The 17,184-nt window shown below is 41.2% G+C and overlaps 3 protein-coding genes across 7 annotated transcripts; 2 read left to right on the forward strand and 1 right to left on the reverse strand.

Annotated features, from left to right (window-relative positions):
* Positions 1-34: 34 nt before the first annotated feature.
* LOC117480427 (transmembrane protein 238-like) lies at positions 35-2,171 on the reverse strand. The gene is made up of 2 exons (XM_034127748.1): positions 2,062-2,171; positions 35-630 (listed from the first exon to the last, which is right to left on the reverse strand). The coding sequence occupies exon 2, from the start codon at positions 626-628 to the stop codon at positions 299-301; it is 330 nt and encodes a 109-aa protein (XP_033983639.1). The 5' UTR covers positions 629-630; positions 2,062-2,171; the 3' UTR covers positions 35-298.
* A 19-nt stretch (positions 2,172-2,190) lies between these two features.
* On the forward strand, positions 2,191-6,162 carry ccdc106a (coiled-coil domain containing 106a). 2 transcript variants are annotated; one of them, XM_034127747.1, is made up of 8 exons: positions 2,191-2,295; positions 3,378-3,447; positions 3,534-3,632; positions 3,747-3,962; positions 4,059-4,115; positions 4,231-4,515; positions 4,620-4,787; positions 4,886-6,162. In XM_034127747.1, exons 2-8 carry the CDS (start codon positions 3,378-3,380, stop codon positions 5,200-5,202), a joined length of 1,212 nt encoding a protein of 403 aa, XP_033983638.1. In that variant the 5' UTR covers positions 2,191-2,295; the 3' UTR covers positions 5,203-6,162. The 2 variants fall into 2 exon arrangements, with proteins under 2 accessions (XP_033983638.1, XP_033983637.1); XM_034127746.1 differs by lacking the exon at positions 2,191-2,295 and adding an exon at positions 2,581-2,867.
* Positions 6,163-6,570: 408 nt separating this feature from the next.
* u2af2a (U2 small nuclear RNA auxiliary factor 2a) lies at positions 6,571-15,524 on the forward strand. 4 transcript variants are annotated; one of them, XM_034127749.1, is made up of 13 exons: positions 6,571-7,150; positions 7,955-7,981; positions 8,096-8,240; positions 9,947-9,982; positions 10,243-10,358; positions 10,538-10,689; positions 10,833-10,949; positions 11,041-11,197; positions 11,320-11,399; positions 11,527-11,649; positions 11,786-11,872; positions 13,970-14,218; positions 14,329-15,524. In XM_034127749.1, the coding sequence occupies exons 1-13, from the start codon at positions 7,102-7,104 to the stop codon at positions 14,461-14,463; spliced, it is 1,473 nt and encodes a 490-aa protein (XP_033983640.1). In that variant the 5' UTR covers positions 6,571-7,101; the 3' UTR covers positions 14,464-15,524. The 4 variants fall into 4 exon arrangements, with proteins under 4 accessions (XP_033983640.1, XP_033983641.1, XP_033983642.1 ...); XM_034127750.1 differs by having other exon boundaries at positions 11,041-11,179; XM_034127751.1 differs by lacking the exon at positions 7,955-7,981.
* The last annotated feature ends 1,660 nt before the right edge of the window (positions 15,525-17,184 follow it).

Below are 17,184 nucleotides of genomic sequence, written 5' to 3' on the forward strand. Positions count from 1 at the left end.
GGTGAATGAACAACCTCAGAGGAAATCAACAAAATAAATAGAGAAGATGAATCTTTTATATTACAGCCAGCAGGGAAGTCCACGATATACATTCCATTCAAGAAGAGAGGATACGAATTACAGTTTTTTTGTCATGTGAACAAGGTGTTTGTTATCACAAGAGGCGTGTTTGTGAAGAGAGCCACAAACAGCAGTGGCACTCCTTTGCCTCAGGCAGCTTGGCCTGCTGCCTGGTGAGGGACAGCCCTCTTTGTAACAGTCAGTCAGTCAGTCTGTTGGTATCTTTGGGCTCCGCTTCCTAAGTTGGGCTGCTGCGAGTCCTGGGGATCCGTATCCTGCGGCTCAGGGACCGTGCGAGGCGGTCCATAGCTCCACCAACTGAGCTCCCCAACTCCTTTCTGGAGGTCAGACCCTCAATGTTGCCGCTGTACCACATGACCCAGCCTGCCAGGGAAAAGAGCACCAGCAGGGCCCCTGTGTACACCAGCAGATCCCCAAAGTCTCGACCTTGGATCTCCAGTGGGGCGAAGACCCCCAGCAGCAGGGATATCACACCCAGCAGGTCCATGAGCACTGCGAACACCAGGGCCAGTTTACAGTGGGACAAGCCGTCATATTTTGGTGCCATGGCTGCACGGAAAAAGAGAGGGGGTGATGTTGACAGTTCAGAGGCATACTATAACATTATTCATGGAATTTACCAATTGATTACCTAGAAACAAAATTATTATTGTCAATGATATTTTGATAACATGTTTTTGATTAACATAAAGCAATGATAAAATAATTTTCATGATAAATGCTATAAACTCTTTAAAAGGTTGTTTGACATACAGGGTGGCCCTTGATTAAAAACAGTGGCAACAAAAACGTTCACGAATCAAACAGCAGACCACATTTTGTAGAATACACAGTACACCTGTAATGTATGCATTTACATGCATGCATTTTTTTATTTATGGTAATTTGATATAAACTCTAAATGCTGTAAATCTTTTGCAGTTTCATGTTTTGAGAGGTTACATTTTTTTTGTGGCTGTGCCTGCTTAAAGGTAGGGTAGGTAAGTTTGAGAAACCGGATTGGTCGTATGATGATTGGTCGTACTTTTTACAGTATTACGGCTTCCACAGATGACATTTTTTTATGGATTTTTTGTCAAAGCACTTAAGATATTCATTGCTATCGGGATGTTAAGAGCATTCCATGGAATATAACAAAAAGTGTATCTCGAGCCCATAGGCGCATTTTGCGGGGGCTGAAATATGTTACAGCATTACTACGTCGAAAACTGTTCCAATACAAATATTTCGTATATCAATATTTTAATAAGGTAGGACACTGGTTAATAATATTGTAGCGTGTTCAAGTAACCAAGGGATATAGTAGTTATCAAATAAGTATAAGATGTGCACAGTTATGATAAGTTTTACAGTTATGTAATGCACTGTTGTTGGGGGGAGAGACCGCCCCTTCCATATGAGTGTGTGTGTACGGCGGGCATGAAGAAGTCATACTCAGTGCGGTGAGCGCTGGCTTTATTGCTACTGTATCCGTAGCACCACACGCAATAGTTGGGACTGTGTACTGACGTCAGTAAAAAAGTGTGCCCCCCCCAAGCGCAAATGTCAAACTCCGCCTATGCTCGAGCCGGTTTCTCAAACTTACCTACCCTACCTTTAATAATAGTAATATCTCAATGTTTGACTTTGTATTAATCAATCAAGTAAATAGTGGATTGTCACTATTAACAAAAATGCCATGTAATTTGTGTTTAGTAGATTTAGACTACATATCAAGGAATTCTGACCCAACCTTCAAACTTTATCGTGTTCCCACAATTTTTTAACTAACGCAGCAACCTGAAAAAGTACATTTAATTTGTACAATACTGCCTTCTGTTTCTTACATGTTAACCCGGCCCTGCAGAACAGGTGCCACACCTGTTCTGCAGGCTTGTTTCAACGGACTTCTTTTGTATGCAGGAGAACTTCACAACAGCGAACTATGGGAGTACGCACATTTTTACGGCAAACTAAATCTCAAGCTTAAAGTTACTTTACCTGTTTGCTGAGTAGGCCTATATGAGATTCAAACGCGATTACGATTGAATTCGTCCGTTTAGAACATATCCGGATCGTCTCTAGAAAAGCCACAGTAAATAATGAAACCTGACACTGCGTCAGCTGCTCCACCTGCTCCACCTGCTCCACCTGTCTACCTGTCGAGGCTTAAAGGACAACATGCTAGTCCACATCTTGTCCTTTCTCAAGTCTTATTGACGTTTTTACTTTGAGGTAACTAGCACTGAACTGCAACTCACTTTTGTATTATTATAATTAGGCTATTGTTGTATGATATGTATTGTCTTCAGGCTTAACTTTGTTTACATTGTGTTTTCCATTGAGCCTACTACTGATAATGCATTTCTTTCAATATAGTTTGTAAACTTTCTGCTTCAACTAAAAATACAAATAATGTTACATTTAAATAATAATTACATCAGCAAATTGCACCCGAATATGTAATTTCACTGCACACAAAATTATTATTCATATTTTATCTCTAAATGATTTAAGTTGATGTAAATACTGCCATAAGCAATAATTAACTTTAATCAGCGCCATATAGAGATCTATCTATATGGCGCTGACTTTAATAACAAAGCCTCTTTATGTATTTAAAGCGTTTGTAAAGAAAGGTCATTCATTTTGTTACATCCGGAAATGACGCATTTGTTGAAAAAATAAAAGAGCGATAATAGTTATTGTTAGCTTGTTAGCTAGCAGGCGAACTGGTGAATGGTGATATGACAGAGTAATAACGTCCTATTACAAGTGCACGATACAGTTATTACAAACGTAAAGTGGTATGTACCAATTCCTGCACATTATATCGGTAGCATTGCGATTGTAGTAATGTCTAAATAACGGAATGAAACACTAAAGTGTGCAGAAAGGATGTTTATTGTATTTTTATTTTCGGAGCTAAATTCTTGCTAACGTTCATCCAGGCTAACGTTGCTGGGAGCTAAGTGTAACGTCAACTCGCTTCCATATTGTGAGAGCACAATCTGACCACTACAAACTCACATGTGTGTAATACATTCCGTTTTAAGGTGTCCGTATAAGCGTACATGACCAGAAAATTAGCTTTGGTTTGCTGGATATCTATTCTTGCTTGACAACGACAGAACCCGTAATGAAAGCTGGTCAATTGTACCTATTTATAAAAACATTGACCTTAAGCACTATATTAATGCAACGATGTCATGTGTTCGGTGCATAAGTGTGAAATGTCCCAGTGAGTTATTAAGCGGTGACATTTCTTTTAAAGCCATAAACTAATCAAACATATTTCGCGTTGTCTGTTGTTTGAGATGGAGGACGGAAACAGGACTGATGCTGCCTCCACATCTAAAAGCCATGCAGGCTCTCTCCACCTGCAGAGTAAGGTTTTAAAAACTGCAAATAATATTAGATGTTCTACTTTTAAGTCATGCATTTATATATTGTGCATAATTCCTCTTGTTCAGCTCCAAAAAATGAAGAAACCTATGAAATTGTCATCCCCTATGAAGAAAACTCCTTTGAGCAGCAAGGATTTTTCAATCAGAGTGAACAGACTTTTGATGGTAAATGTCAGAATCCCTATTATAAAATTCCCTTTTATCTGTAAGATATTTTTAAGCTTTACACAAAGATTCCTGTTACAGTATTTCCTAAACAATCCTGTCTGTCCTCCTCAGAGTCACCCCCATCTGCTGGCCCATCCCAAGTAAACAACTTATACATGGTGATCACCAACCTGCGGACCCAGCTACAGATCTCTCTAGAGAAAAACTCCTGGATGCAGAAAAGAATTGAGGACTTGGAAGAGGAGAGGGACTTCCTCCGTTGCCAGCTGGACCGCTTTATATTTTCCACAAAGAGCCAGGAGCAGAGTCAGAGCCAGTACAGTAACGGTGAGAACAGGGATAGGTGTGAGATGCAACTTTTGGATGGCTAGTCTCTAAGGAAGAAAAGCTAAATCTCAGCTTTTGGTATTTGTCTCACTTTAGGTTATGAATCCAGACGATTCAACTGGAGAGTAAGAAGAGAGGAAGATCGCCGTGTTGGTAAAAAAAATATTTATTTAATTTCTTAGTAAAAAATTAAAACACTGATGTGAATGTATTACATATGTTTGCAAATTGCACATTTTCAATCATTACTACTCCTTTTTTTTCATAGAGCAACAGAAGCCTCAAGAGTCTCAGCATTTCCCCTCACGGCAGTTTATACAACGAAGGCCTGGTCCTCCAACCATGGTACCTTCCAAAAACCCTGTCTCCAGTCAACTAACCAATCAGCTCGTCTCTTTAAATGCTTTGTTCAACTCTACCCAGTCCCAGGCCCTCTTGCAGGGCCATAGCCACAGTACTCCCAATGCCACAGCCAGTGGCAGCAGCGGCAACAGTATCAGTGCTGCAAGGTCACCCATGAATGAAATGAGTGGACATAGTAACTTAGGTCCAGGTAATACAACTGCTTCTCATACACTTGATCGATCTATAGAGATGTTGCTTGTGGCTTTTATCTTTGGAATTTTGCTAAAGAATGTTTTTTAATGTTCTCATCAGATTCAATTTCACTCTTGGGAGAATCTGATGAGTACTTGGAGCAGGATGGGTACCTCGACGAGGAGGAAATGATATCAGGGGAAGATTTAATGCAAGGTACCATTAACAACAAAGGACACCTATTTAAGAGAAGGCGGGTCTTCCGAGCCCCAAGAGAGCGGCAGAGAGGTAAAAGAAGGAGAAACATCCTGCATCAAAAATCATTACTTAACGACAGACTGTCAACTGTTGTTGCTCACTCTCTCTTTTACATTGTTGTTCTTCAGTGAAAGATGCTGCTGGAGTGCTGTTTCGCTACAAGAAGATCCTGCTTACATACCAGCGTCTGAAAAACATGTCGAAAGCCTTCCAAATCCATGGTGTGGACCGCAACACAGTGGCTTCCACTACACCCATTGCTGAGATGCTACTTGTGGCCCCAGAGAAGGTGGCAGAGCTGGGCGAGTTTGACCCATCCAAGGAGAAGCTTCTGGACTATGCCCGGCGCTGCTACACTTCCCTGGATGAGGAGACACTTAGCAGGGTGCAGGCCCTGAAGAAGAATAACCTGCTCCTGCCTATCTCCTACAGGTTTAGACACTGATGAGAGAAAGACAGCAGAACGGGAAATCTTTCTAGAAAACATGGCAAGTTTGGAGAGAATAGGCAGTTAGGTTCTGCTGCAGCAGGCCAGCTCACCTCCGCGCTTGGAGATGCCCAGAGGCAGGAGGAATTATGTTTGCTATCTCAGCATACAATGATTCTGCTATGAACTTTATAATACTAATATTAACAGTTTGCACATAATGCAGGCGCACAACAGCGCAGTCAGCCAGTTCCTGTCAGTACAAACACACACACTAAATTATGTCAGTGTTTTTCATTATCATAGAGAAGCAAATGTACACCGTATGATAACTGTCCTTTCCAATATACGGTTTACAATGGTTTATGTGTGAACAGAAAGGTGTCTTAACTATTGGGATAATAAAGGGGATTTCTTTCCTTCAGTACTTAAATGTGTAACCAACTTAGCTTGTTAATGTTTTAGCCTCAACATTTGCCAAGACACTGACCTTTATTCACTGAACATCTGGATCAGTTTGTGGCCGGTAGACGAATAATTTATTGTCTAGAGATCATTTGAGCTCCTGATAGTCTAAAAGATGTATGAGCCTTGTAATTTGTATCACTTTATTTGTGTGCACAATCCTTAAAATAGTGTAGATTTGATTCACAATGTCTGTTTATGTTAAAACAATGCTGCACTCAATAGATTTTGTAGGGATAAATTATTATAATTTATACTGTATTTTTAAGATGTCATATTTTCCTTTTGTTAATATTGCTCTTTGTGTCTGTGCTTTATTATTTTTGGTGTTGAAATTATATCTTCAACCATTTTCTATTGCCTTAATGGGATTTCATGATTTAAGACATGCAACACTTTTGGGTCACTTTTCTTTCCTGAACAGCAACTGAGTTTGAATTGGGGAGTTATTTTGTTTTTCTGTTCCTTTCCATTTATCCTGTTGTAAAGGAGGAGAACAAATCATATTAGAAAGAGAAAGAAGTAAAAATGTACTGACTGTAGTCCACCATTATTTGGTGCATATTCGTTTTTTGACAGAAAAATACTTCTGGCAACAATTGTTATAAAATATGAGGAGTTGAGAATATATTCCTAACATTTTATAAACCGAGTTTGCGTTAATAATAGTAATGTCAATAAATCTGATAAACAGCAATGGAAATGATTGTATTACATAATTTGTTTCAGACGCCCGATCCAAGGTTACGGGTTTAAATGCAAAATAAACATTTATTCCACTTTAAATAACATATCTTGAGCGGACTGTGATGAAACCTAACGTAGATGTAAAAAGGGAAAATGTTCACTTATCTTCTGTGTTCTTATAATACATCCATGCGTTAAAGGATGGGGTCTTTTTCACTAACCGGAAACCTGTAATTCATCAACTTCCGGTGTCACGGAGTGCCTGGGAGACGGAGCAAAAAAGCGGGCATACCGAAAGCGTTTTTGTTTTCAACATTTAAATGGGCAACATTTGACTCATATAGTCAAACAACCGCGGCTTGTGGACCAGTTCCCCCTCTGGACTTTGCATCTGGCTTGAAAAATAATCATTCATTCGTGTTTCGTCCTAGCTAACGAGCTCCACACGAGCAGGCCTATTCTTCTGGACTTTGCTACAAGCTAGTTAGCTAACGTTAGCAGGCTAACCCATGCGAGCACGTTTTCTTTCTCAATGATTCTGTCTGTTACGTTGTAAATAAATACCACACAGCTTATGCGTGTGCTTGGTAACTTGTTTTGGTAGTTGTATTGTTACGTAGGCTGCTCGTTAAAGCACATTTACGTTAGCTACCTCAGCGAGGCGCTTGCTTTTATAGTGTTGTTCACTTTGTTGCTAGCTTAAGCTAGCCACCGCTAACTGAACAACGCAGTCGCCGAAAGCGCATCAGCCTTCAACTCACAGAGATGTCGGACTTCGACGAATTTGAAAGGCAGCTGTCTGAAAACAAACAAGGTAAATAAACCAATTGCACATCAGACATCGGAAATGGTAGTGGTCCGTTTGATTGTAATCGCCACTATCGTTTAAGCTAACCATGGACCTGTCTATTTACTGGAACGTTAAGCTAAATGATTAGCCCACACTCACGAACCATTTGAGATGTGGTGTAACTGTTACATTTACTGTTGCTCATCAGATACTATTCTCGATCATGTTTGACGATGTCGAACACGTTAGGCCGATCTATAATCCGAATAACGGTAGCTGGATTGTCTGTTCTAAGGTTAACTGGCTTTGTTTCTTTAAGCCTGGGGCAGTCTATATCCTGGTACTCTACTGCCTGTACCAGCTGACTGGATGTCCGGGTGGCTAGCATTCATCCTTTGCAGCTGTTGCGTCCAGCGAAGATTTCTAGTGCAATTTGCCGTACTATTGCCCTCCTCTTTCTAACACACCGCCTGTAACTCCACTACCCTCATTTTACATTTGATATCGTTAACCCAGATATGCAAACACACTCAGTACACTGCTCCTAGGTATCGGACAACGCTACCCTACGAGTTCGCCATATTACACATTGTGTCACTTTGAACCAAAAGGTCATAATACATTTGTGTTTCCGATTTTAAACAGACACTGGATTTAAACTGGATACACTGCATTCTATTGTAACTTTTAACATACCACTACCATGAAAGCTGTTTTCCTGTACTTGATACCATAATCCAACTTTATTATTACCACGTGAACTAGGATGTTGTTGGACAGATTCATACTCAGCAGTGTTGCTCATTGCCTGTCTAATTTTCATCTAAGGTGATGTATTCTCAGACTCTTTGACCGGTAAGCTATGAAAATAAGTATCTAAGTATTGCTAAGATTTCATTGGACCATTGACTAGCTGTGTATTGTATTTTATTCATACTCTGCAAGTAAACTTTCAATTTATTCCTGCAGCTGAAAGGGACAAAGAGAACCGCCACCACCGCCGGTCTTCCTCTCGTAGCCGAAGCAGAGAGAGGAAAAGGAGGAGCAGAGACAGGGATAGACGCAGCAGGGACCGCCGTGGGGAAAGTAAGGAGGAGCGCAGACACAGACGCAGGTGAGTACCTTTTTCACAACTACACCCAGAACAAAAAAAGTCTAAAGGCTACACGTTATTGGAGGGGTGCTTGGTGATGTACCTCCACGTTTTTGTAATTTGAGATTTTTAAACATGACCACCACAAATATCCTACTGATACTAATTTGTTTTTAAATGCCCTAGGAGGTCATAAAGATCTAAATATTTGAAAAAAAAAAAAAAAAACATTTCCCAGTTGGATCGAATTGTTTAGAGTAGATTTAACATTTAGTTTCATCATAAAATATTTGTTGCTCGAAATACTTGACTAATTTCTTTACAGGGATTGTATAAAGACGAATGAGGAGTTGCACATTTGGTGTGCTGGTAACATTTCTTGCTGCTTCACAGAATGTTTTGTTTGTAAGCACCCTGGAATTTTCAGAAAAAAAACGTCCACAATGTGTTGAGATTAAACACCTTCACTTGCTCTCAGCTTGCGTTTTGGGGGTTGACCTGGTCTCATTAACATTGACAGATACCATTCTGGGCAACAGTGCACACTTGTTAAGCTTGACAGTTGTCTACAGCAAATTGTGGCTGTAAAATGTAGAAGTAGGTCAGTGATTCATTAAGACTGAGTTTAAATAAGCTAGTTGGTCTCTCCTGAAAATCAACTGCACTTATTCTATAAAATATTCTTATTATTTCACTCGCGGATTGACTTTCATGTACTCTATTTTTGGCGTTGTTATTTTTGCGTTCTCTGTCACAGCTGCCTATGACATTGGAGCAATTTGCCTCAAGCTTAATGGAACATCTCTTGCATGCACAATAAGGGGCTGCTGCAACCTCTTTTATATACGTAATCATTTAATATAGACCATATCAAGACTAAGTCATAAATGATTTCATGAAGAATTTCAGATCCTTCCTAGAATACAAAAATGCACAGGCTATTAACAGAATTTATTCATGAATTCTGGTCTGGCAGTACATGTCTTGGAAACATGCAGCATGCAGTTAGTGTGAGAGTGCCCTGTGAGGAGCCGGAGCTGTATTGTTTGATAGAATCCGTTTAGAACCTTCGATGTGGGAACATTTTTCTACAGGGGCAAGTCCCTCCCAGAACACTGCCCAAAAGGTGATTACCAGCTACCAATGTGACAATCCTGTATATTCTCAGCAAAACGCACCTTTGGACACCCAACACCTGCAACTTTTGGAAATGATTAGATGTGTTGAGAATCATATCTTGTAAAAAAAAAAATGCTTAAATCTTTGGTCATTGTTAGAAATTGATTGGTTAATGAGTTTGTGTAAGGCAGGTTAATAGGACATTTGAAACCATAGATTACCTTAGTAACTCTTTGAATGCATTCTCTCTAATGTAGACTTTTGTGAACGCTCTACGTGTTGGCTGTGAGTGTGACCTCTGGCCACACTGTTGCTCCTCGTCACTTAGTGCTAATTTAAAACAAGTTGCTGGTGTTCACTCGGTTGGGAGCCCTCACATTTGCAGCTGTTGTGTATTTCTGAGGATATAGTTTCTGCTTTCATTGCATCATTAGTTGTTCACGAATGGTGTTACATATCTTGTGTGAGACTCACTGAATGCACCGGCTTGACATCTGAACGTCAGAGGATTTTTGCGCTTTTAATGCAGATCGCCAAAGGCTCGTAACAGCGTTTGTATTTGGAGAGGGTCATAGAAATGCAGGTTCTAATTTTCAATGTCATTTCAGCTCACCAGCCAGCTTCCCCGTGGACAATGCTGGAAGGTAATACAGCAAACTAACACAAAGCCGGTTTGTGCAATATTGCAACAACTGCAATTTAATGACCTGCCTCTGATTCTCTGTATTGTGTAACTATCTGCCTGGATGAGGATTTGTGTCGCTTATTTTCCCTTTACCTCCAAAAGAGTTACTAGATGTTATATTGTTGTATATTTTTAGAAGACATGACCCATCGTCTGGTCTGCTAGTTTACTGCTGAGCTAATGAGGGACGTCTGTTACATGTTGATTGTTTTCCAACAGCCGTTCTCCACACCGTGAGGTGCCGGCGAAGAAGAAGAACAAGGTTAAAAAGTACTGGGATGTCCCTCCACCGGGTTTTGAACACATCACTCCCATGCAGTACAAAGCCATGCAAGGTAAGCCTCCTAGTTTTCTTTTTGTGTTCGATTCTTTTTTTTTTCAATGGGCATGCTAGTTTCAGGTTTGAACGTTTATTTTGTTGTTGCACTACATTGGTTATTTCATCCATACCTTACCAAAGGGTTAGGGATGGGAGTTACAAATAATAATACTTCCTTTTGGCTTTGCCCTCTAGCTGCAGGCCAGATCCCAGCCACAGCCCTCCTGCCCACCATGACTCCAGATGGCCTGGCTGTGACCCCCACCCCGGTGCCTGTAGTGGGCAGCCAGATGACCCGGCAGGCCCGCCGGCTCTACGTGGGTAACATCCCCTTTGGAATCACAGAGGTAAGGAACAGGACAACATTTGGCTTTTAAGTCACCCAATAAAGGCCTGTTAGAGTTCTTAATGTAAATACTTAGTTAGTAATCATTTCACCACAAAATTGAAAAAAAGTGTCCCCTTCCAACCCTGTCTCTGTTTTGTGTAGGAGTCCATGATGGACTTCTTCAATGCCCAGATGCGTTTGGGTGGTCTTACTCAGGCCCCTGGAAACCCTGTTCTTGCAGTACAGATCAACCAGGATAAGAACTTTGCCTTCCTTGAGGTGAAATGATCATACCCCTAACATGTCATTTGTTCTTCCAGAGTGTTTCTTGCAATTTTGACTTTAATCACTTCATTTTGTCTCTGTGTAGTTCCGTTCAGTGGACGAAACTACACAGGCAATGGCCTTTGATGGCATCATCTTTCAAGGCCAGAGTCTCAAGATCCGTCGCCCACATGATTATCAACCTCTTCCCGGCATGAGCGAGAACCCCAGTGTCTATGTGCCTGGTACTCAGCCAATTAATGGTTTTTAACCCTAAGTACTTGTGGCATATTTCATGAGTAATCCGTAACCAATACCTCACGGGAGCGTGCTCTCTGTGCTTCCCTTTTGATATTTCTTACTGTTGCCATCGTGTGTTCTTCAGGTGTCGTTTCCACAGTTGTTCCTGACTCAGCCCACAAGCTCTTCATTGGAGGTTTGCCCAACTACTTGAACGATGACCAGGTTAGTATTTCAGTGTGAAATGGCTGCAGACACAATTCCCAAACCATATTAAATACCCTTACCATAGATTTTAGTAGAAAATTCCTACACATTATACTTTGAGTAAACTCTTCCTTTTGTGTCTCAGGTGAAGGAGCTCTTGACGTCCTTTGGTCCCCTGAAGGCTTTCAACCTGGTGAAGGACAGTGCTACAGGCTTATCTAAAGGATATGCGTTTTGTGAATATGTTGATGTCAACCTTAATGACCAGGTAACCCATGCTACTGGCAACTTCACACTTAGACATGGTCCAAAGTCTACCTTAATTATTATTGTATTGTAGTTATTTGAGACTCTTAAAGATTGGATTTTTGGAATTTTAATTTAAAACGATTCTTTTTTTACAGGCTATTGCTGGGCTGAACGGCATGCAGCTGGGAGACAAGAAGCTCCTGGTACAGAGAGCCAGCGTGGGATCCAAGAACGCCACTCTCGTGAGTATTCAAAGGCTGGACAGAGGACAGCAGGGTGGTGGGTGGCTGGCTGCTCTTTTAGAGTCGCTCAAATGGATAATGATTACATTTTCTGTACAAATATATCTGCCACATCCAGGCCCACTGCAAACGGGTCATTCCATCGAAATTCATCACTTTCTGAAGGCAAATTTTCCCTAAATGTTAAACTGTAAGAAAGCAACAGAACTTATCCATTCCAAAACTGCCAGTATGTACTTCAGCTGCTAAAAATTGTTGTGCAAGCAGTAAGTTACAAATAACAACCTGATAATCGAAACGGCATTTAGCTGGATGAAAAGCAGTTGTGAAAATATACGTTTTATGTGGTTGGTTCACTGGAACTACCAAACCTAATTTCTTGGTTTAAGTGGTACCTAGGGGTTAACATTACCAAAACTGTCAAGAGATAAGTGAGAAACAGAGTTGTCCATAATAGCCGCGTTCACACCAAGTACTTTGCCGTACTTAGTGCCGGCACTTAGTGCCCCGGCACTTATTACCCCACTGCACTAAGTACAGATCGCGTTCACACCGGAATAAGTTCCCTGAGGGAAGATTACGCAAATGAGCCGCTGATATCACTTATGGCGCGTTTCCACTGCAGCGCGGAGCCCCGTTTAAGAGAGCTGTGACGTCAGCGGCCCGTCTTTGGTTGCGTTTCCACTTGGCCTAGTACCGGCTAGCGGGTCCTAATTCACAGTTTTTCTGGCCCCATAAAATCGTGGTTCTAGGGCCAGGAACAACCAGACTGAGTCGGGCTGAGTATGCTAAACTAGAGAGAGAATCGCTGGCAAGGGGGCTACAACTACAACAAGATGAACATATTTGACCGTGATTTAATTGTAATACACGTTTCAAAATGATGCCGAAGTAACAACATACTGATACCGGTTAGTAAAAATCATGAATTAATGCTTTGACAAGTCTGCAGACAGACGACAGGCGAAAAACCTTTTAAAATGCGTGTTTTCTAAATGGAGATTGGCTAAGCTAACGCAATATATGCTCCGACCGTCCACACTCACAACAACGGCCTATACAGACATAAATAAACCAGCGACTGTATTCACCATGACACAGGCAGTCTGTGGTTTGCACTTCTTTAACTTTTTGTCTAGTTTCTGAACATATATGAGGAGCTGTGAGCTTGAGTGCTAACAGCTGATGTTGTTTTTCTGGGGTTCTCATTGAAGATGACGTCACGGCTCCGCCTACACTGCGTTACTATAGATACTACCCCAGTTCCTAAACTGTAATGGGAATGCGCCATAAAGTGAGCCAGTCCTAACGAGGCCTAGCCATACCGAGCGAGGCCGTGTAGTGGAAATGCGCCATTAGTCTTCTTCTGCTTTGGGTTTACTGGCAGGCCGCAAACCACTTCACGGTGTATACTGCCACCTGAAGTCCCCGGCCGGAAGTCCCCGGAGTTGGGGACTGGCTTCAGTAGAAGCGGCTGGGACTCCCAGCAGCTTCTACTGAAGCCTTCCGAGTAAATCGCCAGAATGCCGACACCTCCTCATCTCCACCGCTCCCATGTTTTATTTTGTGTTGCCATAAGTTAGTCTCTCTCCGTTGGTGCACTGGGCTAATGCTAATGCTAATAATGCTAATGCGAGGATAATAAAATGGCGGCTCTACAAAACATTTCAGAGTTTTACGGGGCGTGGTTTGCAATTCGCCCAGCCAATCAGAACTGGGGCACTTTTTTCCCCCAGGAAAGTACCATCTCTCAGCAGGCACTAAAAATGGGGGTAAAAGTTCCCGGCACTAAGTACTCTTTTTGGTGTGAACGCGACATAAGGGGTACTAACGGAACTAAACGTGAAAAGTACGGGGAAAAGTACTCCGGTGTGAACGCGGCTATAGTATGTGAACCAGCACTGCAACGTTTTTCTTAAAACTGGCAGCAACCTTCTCTATATAGGACATATCTTCATTTTCACCTCTGTTTTGGTCGATTAAGTCCTACATTGAATGACATTGAAGATGTCTTGCGGCTAGTCATAATACTCTGAGCACGTTGTTATCTAAAATATGCCATTGACCCTGTCCTAACCTTCCTGTCTGTCCTTGCAGACGAGTATAAATCAGACCCCAGTGACGCTGCAGGTGCCGGGTATGAACAGCTCAGTGACTCAGATGGGTGGCCTGCCCACCGAGGTGCTGTGTCTGATGAACATGGTGGCCGCCGAGGAGCTGCTGGATGATGACGAGTATGAGGAGATCGTGGAGGACGTCAAGGACGAGTGCAGCAAGTACGGCCAGGTCAAGAGCATCGAGATCCCCCGACCTGTGGACGGCCTGGAGGTGCCCGGCACCGGCAAGGTAGGGACCGTTTCATTGCTTTCCATCATCTTTGATGTGTGCTGCTGTCACACGAGAATGATGTCTTGATATACCCTTATTCTATTGGTTTCTTTGTCCCTCTCTTGTAGATCTTTGTGGAGTTCATGTCCGTTTTTGACTCCCAGAAGGCCATGCAGGGGCTGACGGGAAGGAAGTTTGCCAACAGGGTGGTGGTGACCAAATACTGCGATCCAGATGCTTATCACCGCCGAGACTTCTGGTAGAGGAGCCATGAAGAGAAGAGGGGACGGGGGGGGTGGGAGGGGAGGGAACATGAATTGGGTTAGGGAAAATGTGTGTAATAATGGGTCCAGGGAGGGGTCAACAATTTTTATACTTTGTGAGGATGTTATTTTGGGGTGGGAGGGGGGAGCCACACTCTAAGGTTTGTATTTAAATGGAGGTAGCCTGTTTTAAGTACATTAAGAAGGAGTTGCAGTGGGGAACTAACTGGACTATTCCGGTGGAGAGAGGGATGGAGAAAACAGGAGTGTTACTTTGTGAGTGGGGGAGATGAGGGCATTTTTGTTTGACATCTAATCTAGATATACAGTAGCTGAAACATCCACTTCTGTTTCCCCACCATCATTAGTGAGGCGAGAGAAAACATTTTATTTCTATATTTGGACTATATTTCTTCATGTTCCTTTTATTTTTCATCTGACTACTGCCCCCTCAGAATGATTGGTTGAGAATATGTTGTCTAATTGGACTCTATCTGAATGTCAACTGTAATTGTTTCAATACTGTGTGTAGCTTCACTGATATGAGCTGTAATATCACATTGTGTTCAGGCCGCAGAATAACACGAGCTGCAGGAAAGTACTTTTTTTCAATTATGCCAGTTTTATTTTTTCCTGTAACTTTCTCACGTCCTTCTTTAGTACACAGCTTTTAACAGATGAGGTTGCATTGTCTCAGCGGTTCAGTCCTGATTTAATTAAAAGTGAAAAATTGAAGGAAGATGAGGATTGGCAACAGATTGGTGTTTAATAGGGGATTGATCTCTTCCTTACCAAAAAGCCTTAATGTTATTACATGTCAATTCGCTAAGGAAAACCAATTAGGCTTACCCCTCTTTCAATGATGTCTGTATGTTTATAAATGTCACTATCTTGTACTACAGCCTTGCATCACTCGTTTTCATTTTTCCTTGTTTGGCAGCAGATTTACGTTGTAAGATGTGTCGGACCCGGTTGTTTCTTTGTGCAACGTCTCACCTCTTTGACAAGACCAAATAAACACGTGTCTGATACCCACGACTCATGGAGTGAAAGCAAAACAACCAACTTTTCTTTGTTCCGTCAACTTCCCTCCTGATCCATTGGTAGGCAGTGATGTGTCCGAACCAAATGTTGAAACTGAAATTAAAAGGTCTTGTTTTGGATGTTTATGCTCTGTAAAGACTAATTACAAAAGGAAAGCCTGCAGACAAATAATTACTATTATACATCTACATTTTAATAAACCATCATTTAGCATTTAGCTTTCATGGCTTTAGTATGTTACTGTCGTAGAGGGGTTTCTTTCTCTAAATGTAAGAGGTAGATTGGATGTTGAAAACTTGTATTTGGTCAAAGACTGCTTTTCTCTCATCTCCCTCATCTTCTGCCCTAATTCTCCGAGGACCATATGTTCACACTGTAATGGCTGTGACTGCTTTCATTTAGGTGGTTAAGACATTACTGAGAAGAAAGTGTGTCAGTGATAACACTTATGTTACTCCTTACTTTCAGATATCTGCTTTCTCAGTGTCGCTGTCATTTAATTTCTCTTTTTTTCTCTGGAAAAAAATGTGATTTCTTAAATGATTTAAAAACATCTAGTTTATAAAAATCAAAAACAGTCTTTCATTTGTCCAATTTGTTTTCAAATGTTGATTAAAAACTGAATTTACATGATGGCTTTCTTCTTTATGCTTCCTCTCTTTTGTGCACCCACATCCACCCACCTGGCTACAGCACACGTGTATTCACCCAGCGAGGGATGCCGCTCACAGTTCATTATGGAGATGGTTTAGACTGGAGCCATGTCCAGGCACTTTCACTCAACTGATGGCATAATTTATCAAGGACTACAGGCGATCCAGACAGAAGCAAACGATTCCTGGGGAAGTTTACATGTTCATGATTAAGATACACTATTCCTAGTCATAAGTCACACTTTGTATCTACCTAAACGGGTTGTGGGAAAGCGTGAAATGCTAGCAGTAACAAACACAATTCCCTTGCAATCTATTTTGTACCAATTATAGCCTGCTCTCTTTAGTGATACCAGCCGAGGATGGAAGACTGTTTGCTTCATGGAGATGAAGGTCGACAAGGCAGAAGTAGCAGATCACACTCTTGTGGCCAATCTTTGAGTTAAGGACCCCTTACATCATTAACATACAGGCACACAAAAATCATAAAGAAGGTTAAAACAATTTAGAAATAATTGTACTATATTATTTTCTCCTATTTATCCACGAAGTTTGATTTAGGGACCATTCAGTACGTTAGTGCTGACTGCCCTTAATAGTGAAGATGTTAACACACGTATAGTAAATGTGTCTTATGTTGCATACCTTTTTTGATCAATGATGTGTGGATTGATTTTACAATGATATTTTAAAGAATATCATTGCTGTTAAAATAAAATATTCATTTAAAGTACAGAAAACACTTATTAAAATAACAGAGAATAAAAGAGTAATTCCGTCACATGACATGGGAGCTATTGAAATAAATTTGACTTAACAAATATTGCATAATATCCATATAAAATAGAAAGTTGACTAACATCTTATAAAAAAGGGTTGTGTCTCACTTGTCCAGTGTGGTCATACAATGCTACAGTGGACACTGGGTCACATGGCATGGGAGCCTTTGAAAATATATTAGAGTTTTTAATAAAGAAACAAATACATTTAATAACAATATTATTATTAAAAAGAAAACGGACTT

The sequence above is a fragment of the Trematomus bernacchii genome, unplaced genomic scaffold, assembly GCF_902827165.1.
Source record: "Trematomus bernacchii unplaced genomic scaffold, fTreBer1.1, whole genome shotgun sequence".
Taxonomy (NCBI): Eukaryota; Metazoa; Chordata; class Actinopteri; order Perciformes; family Nototheniidae; genus Trematomus; species Trematomus bernacchii.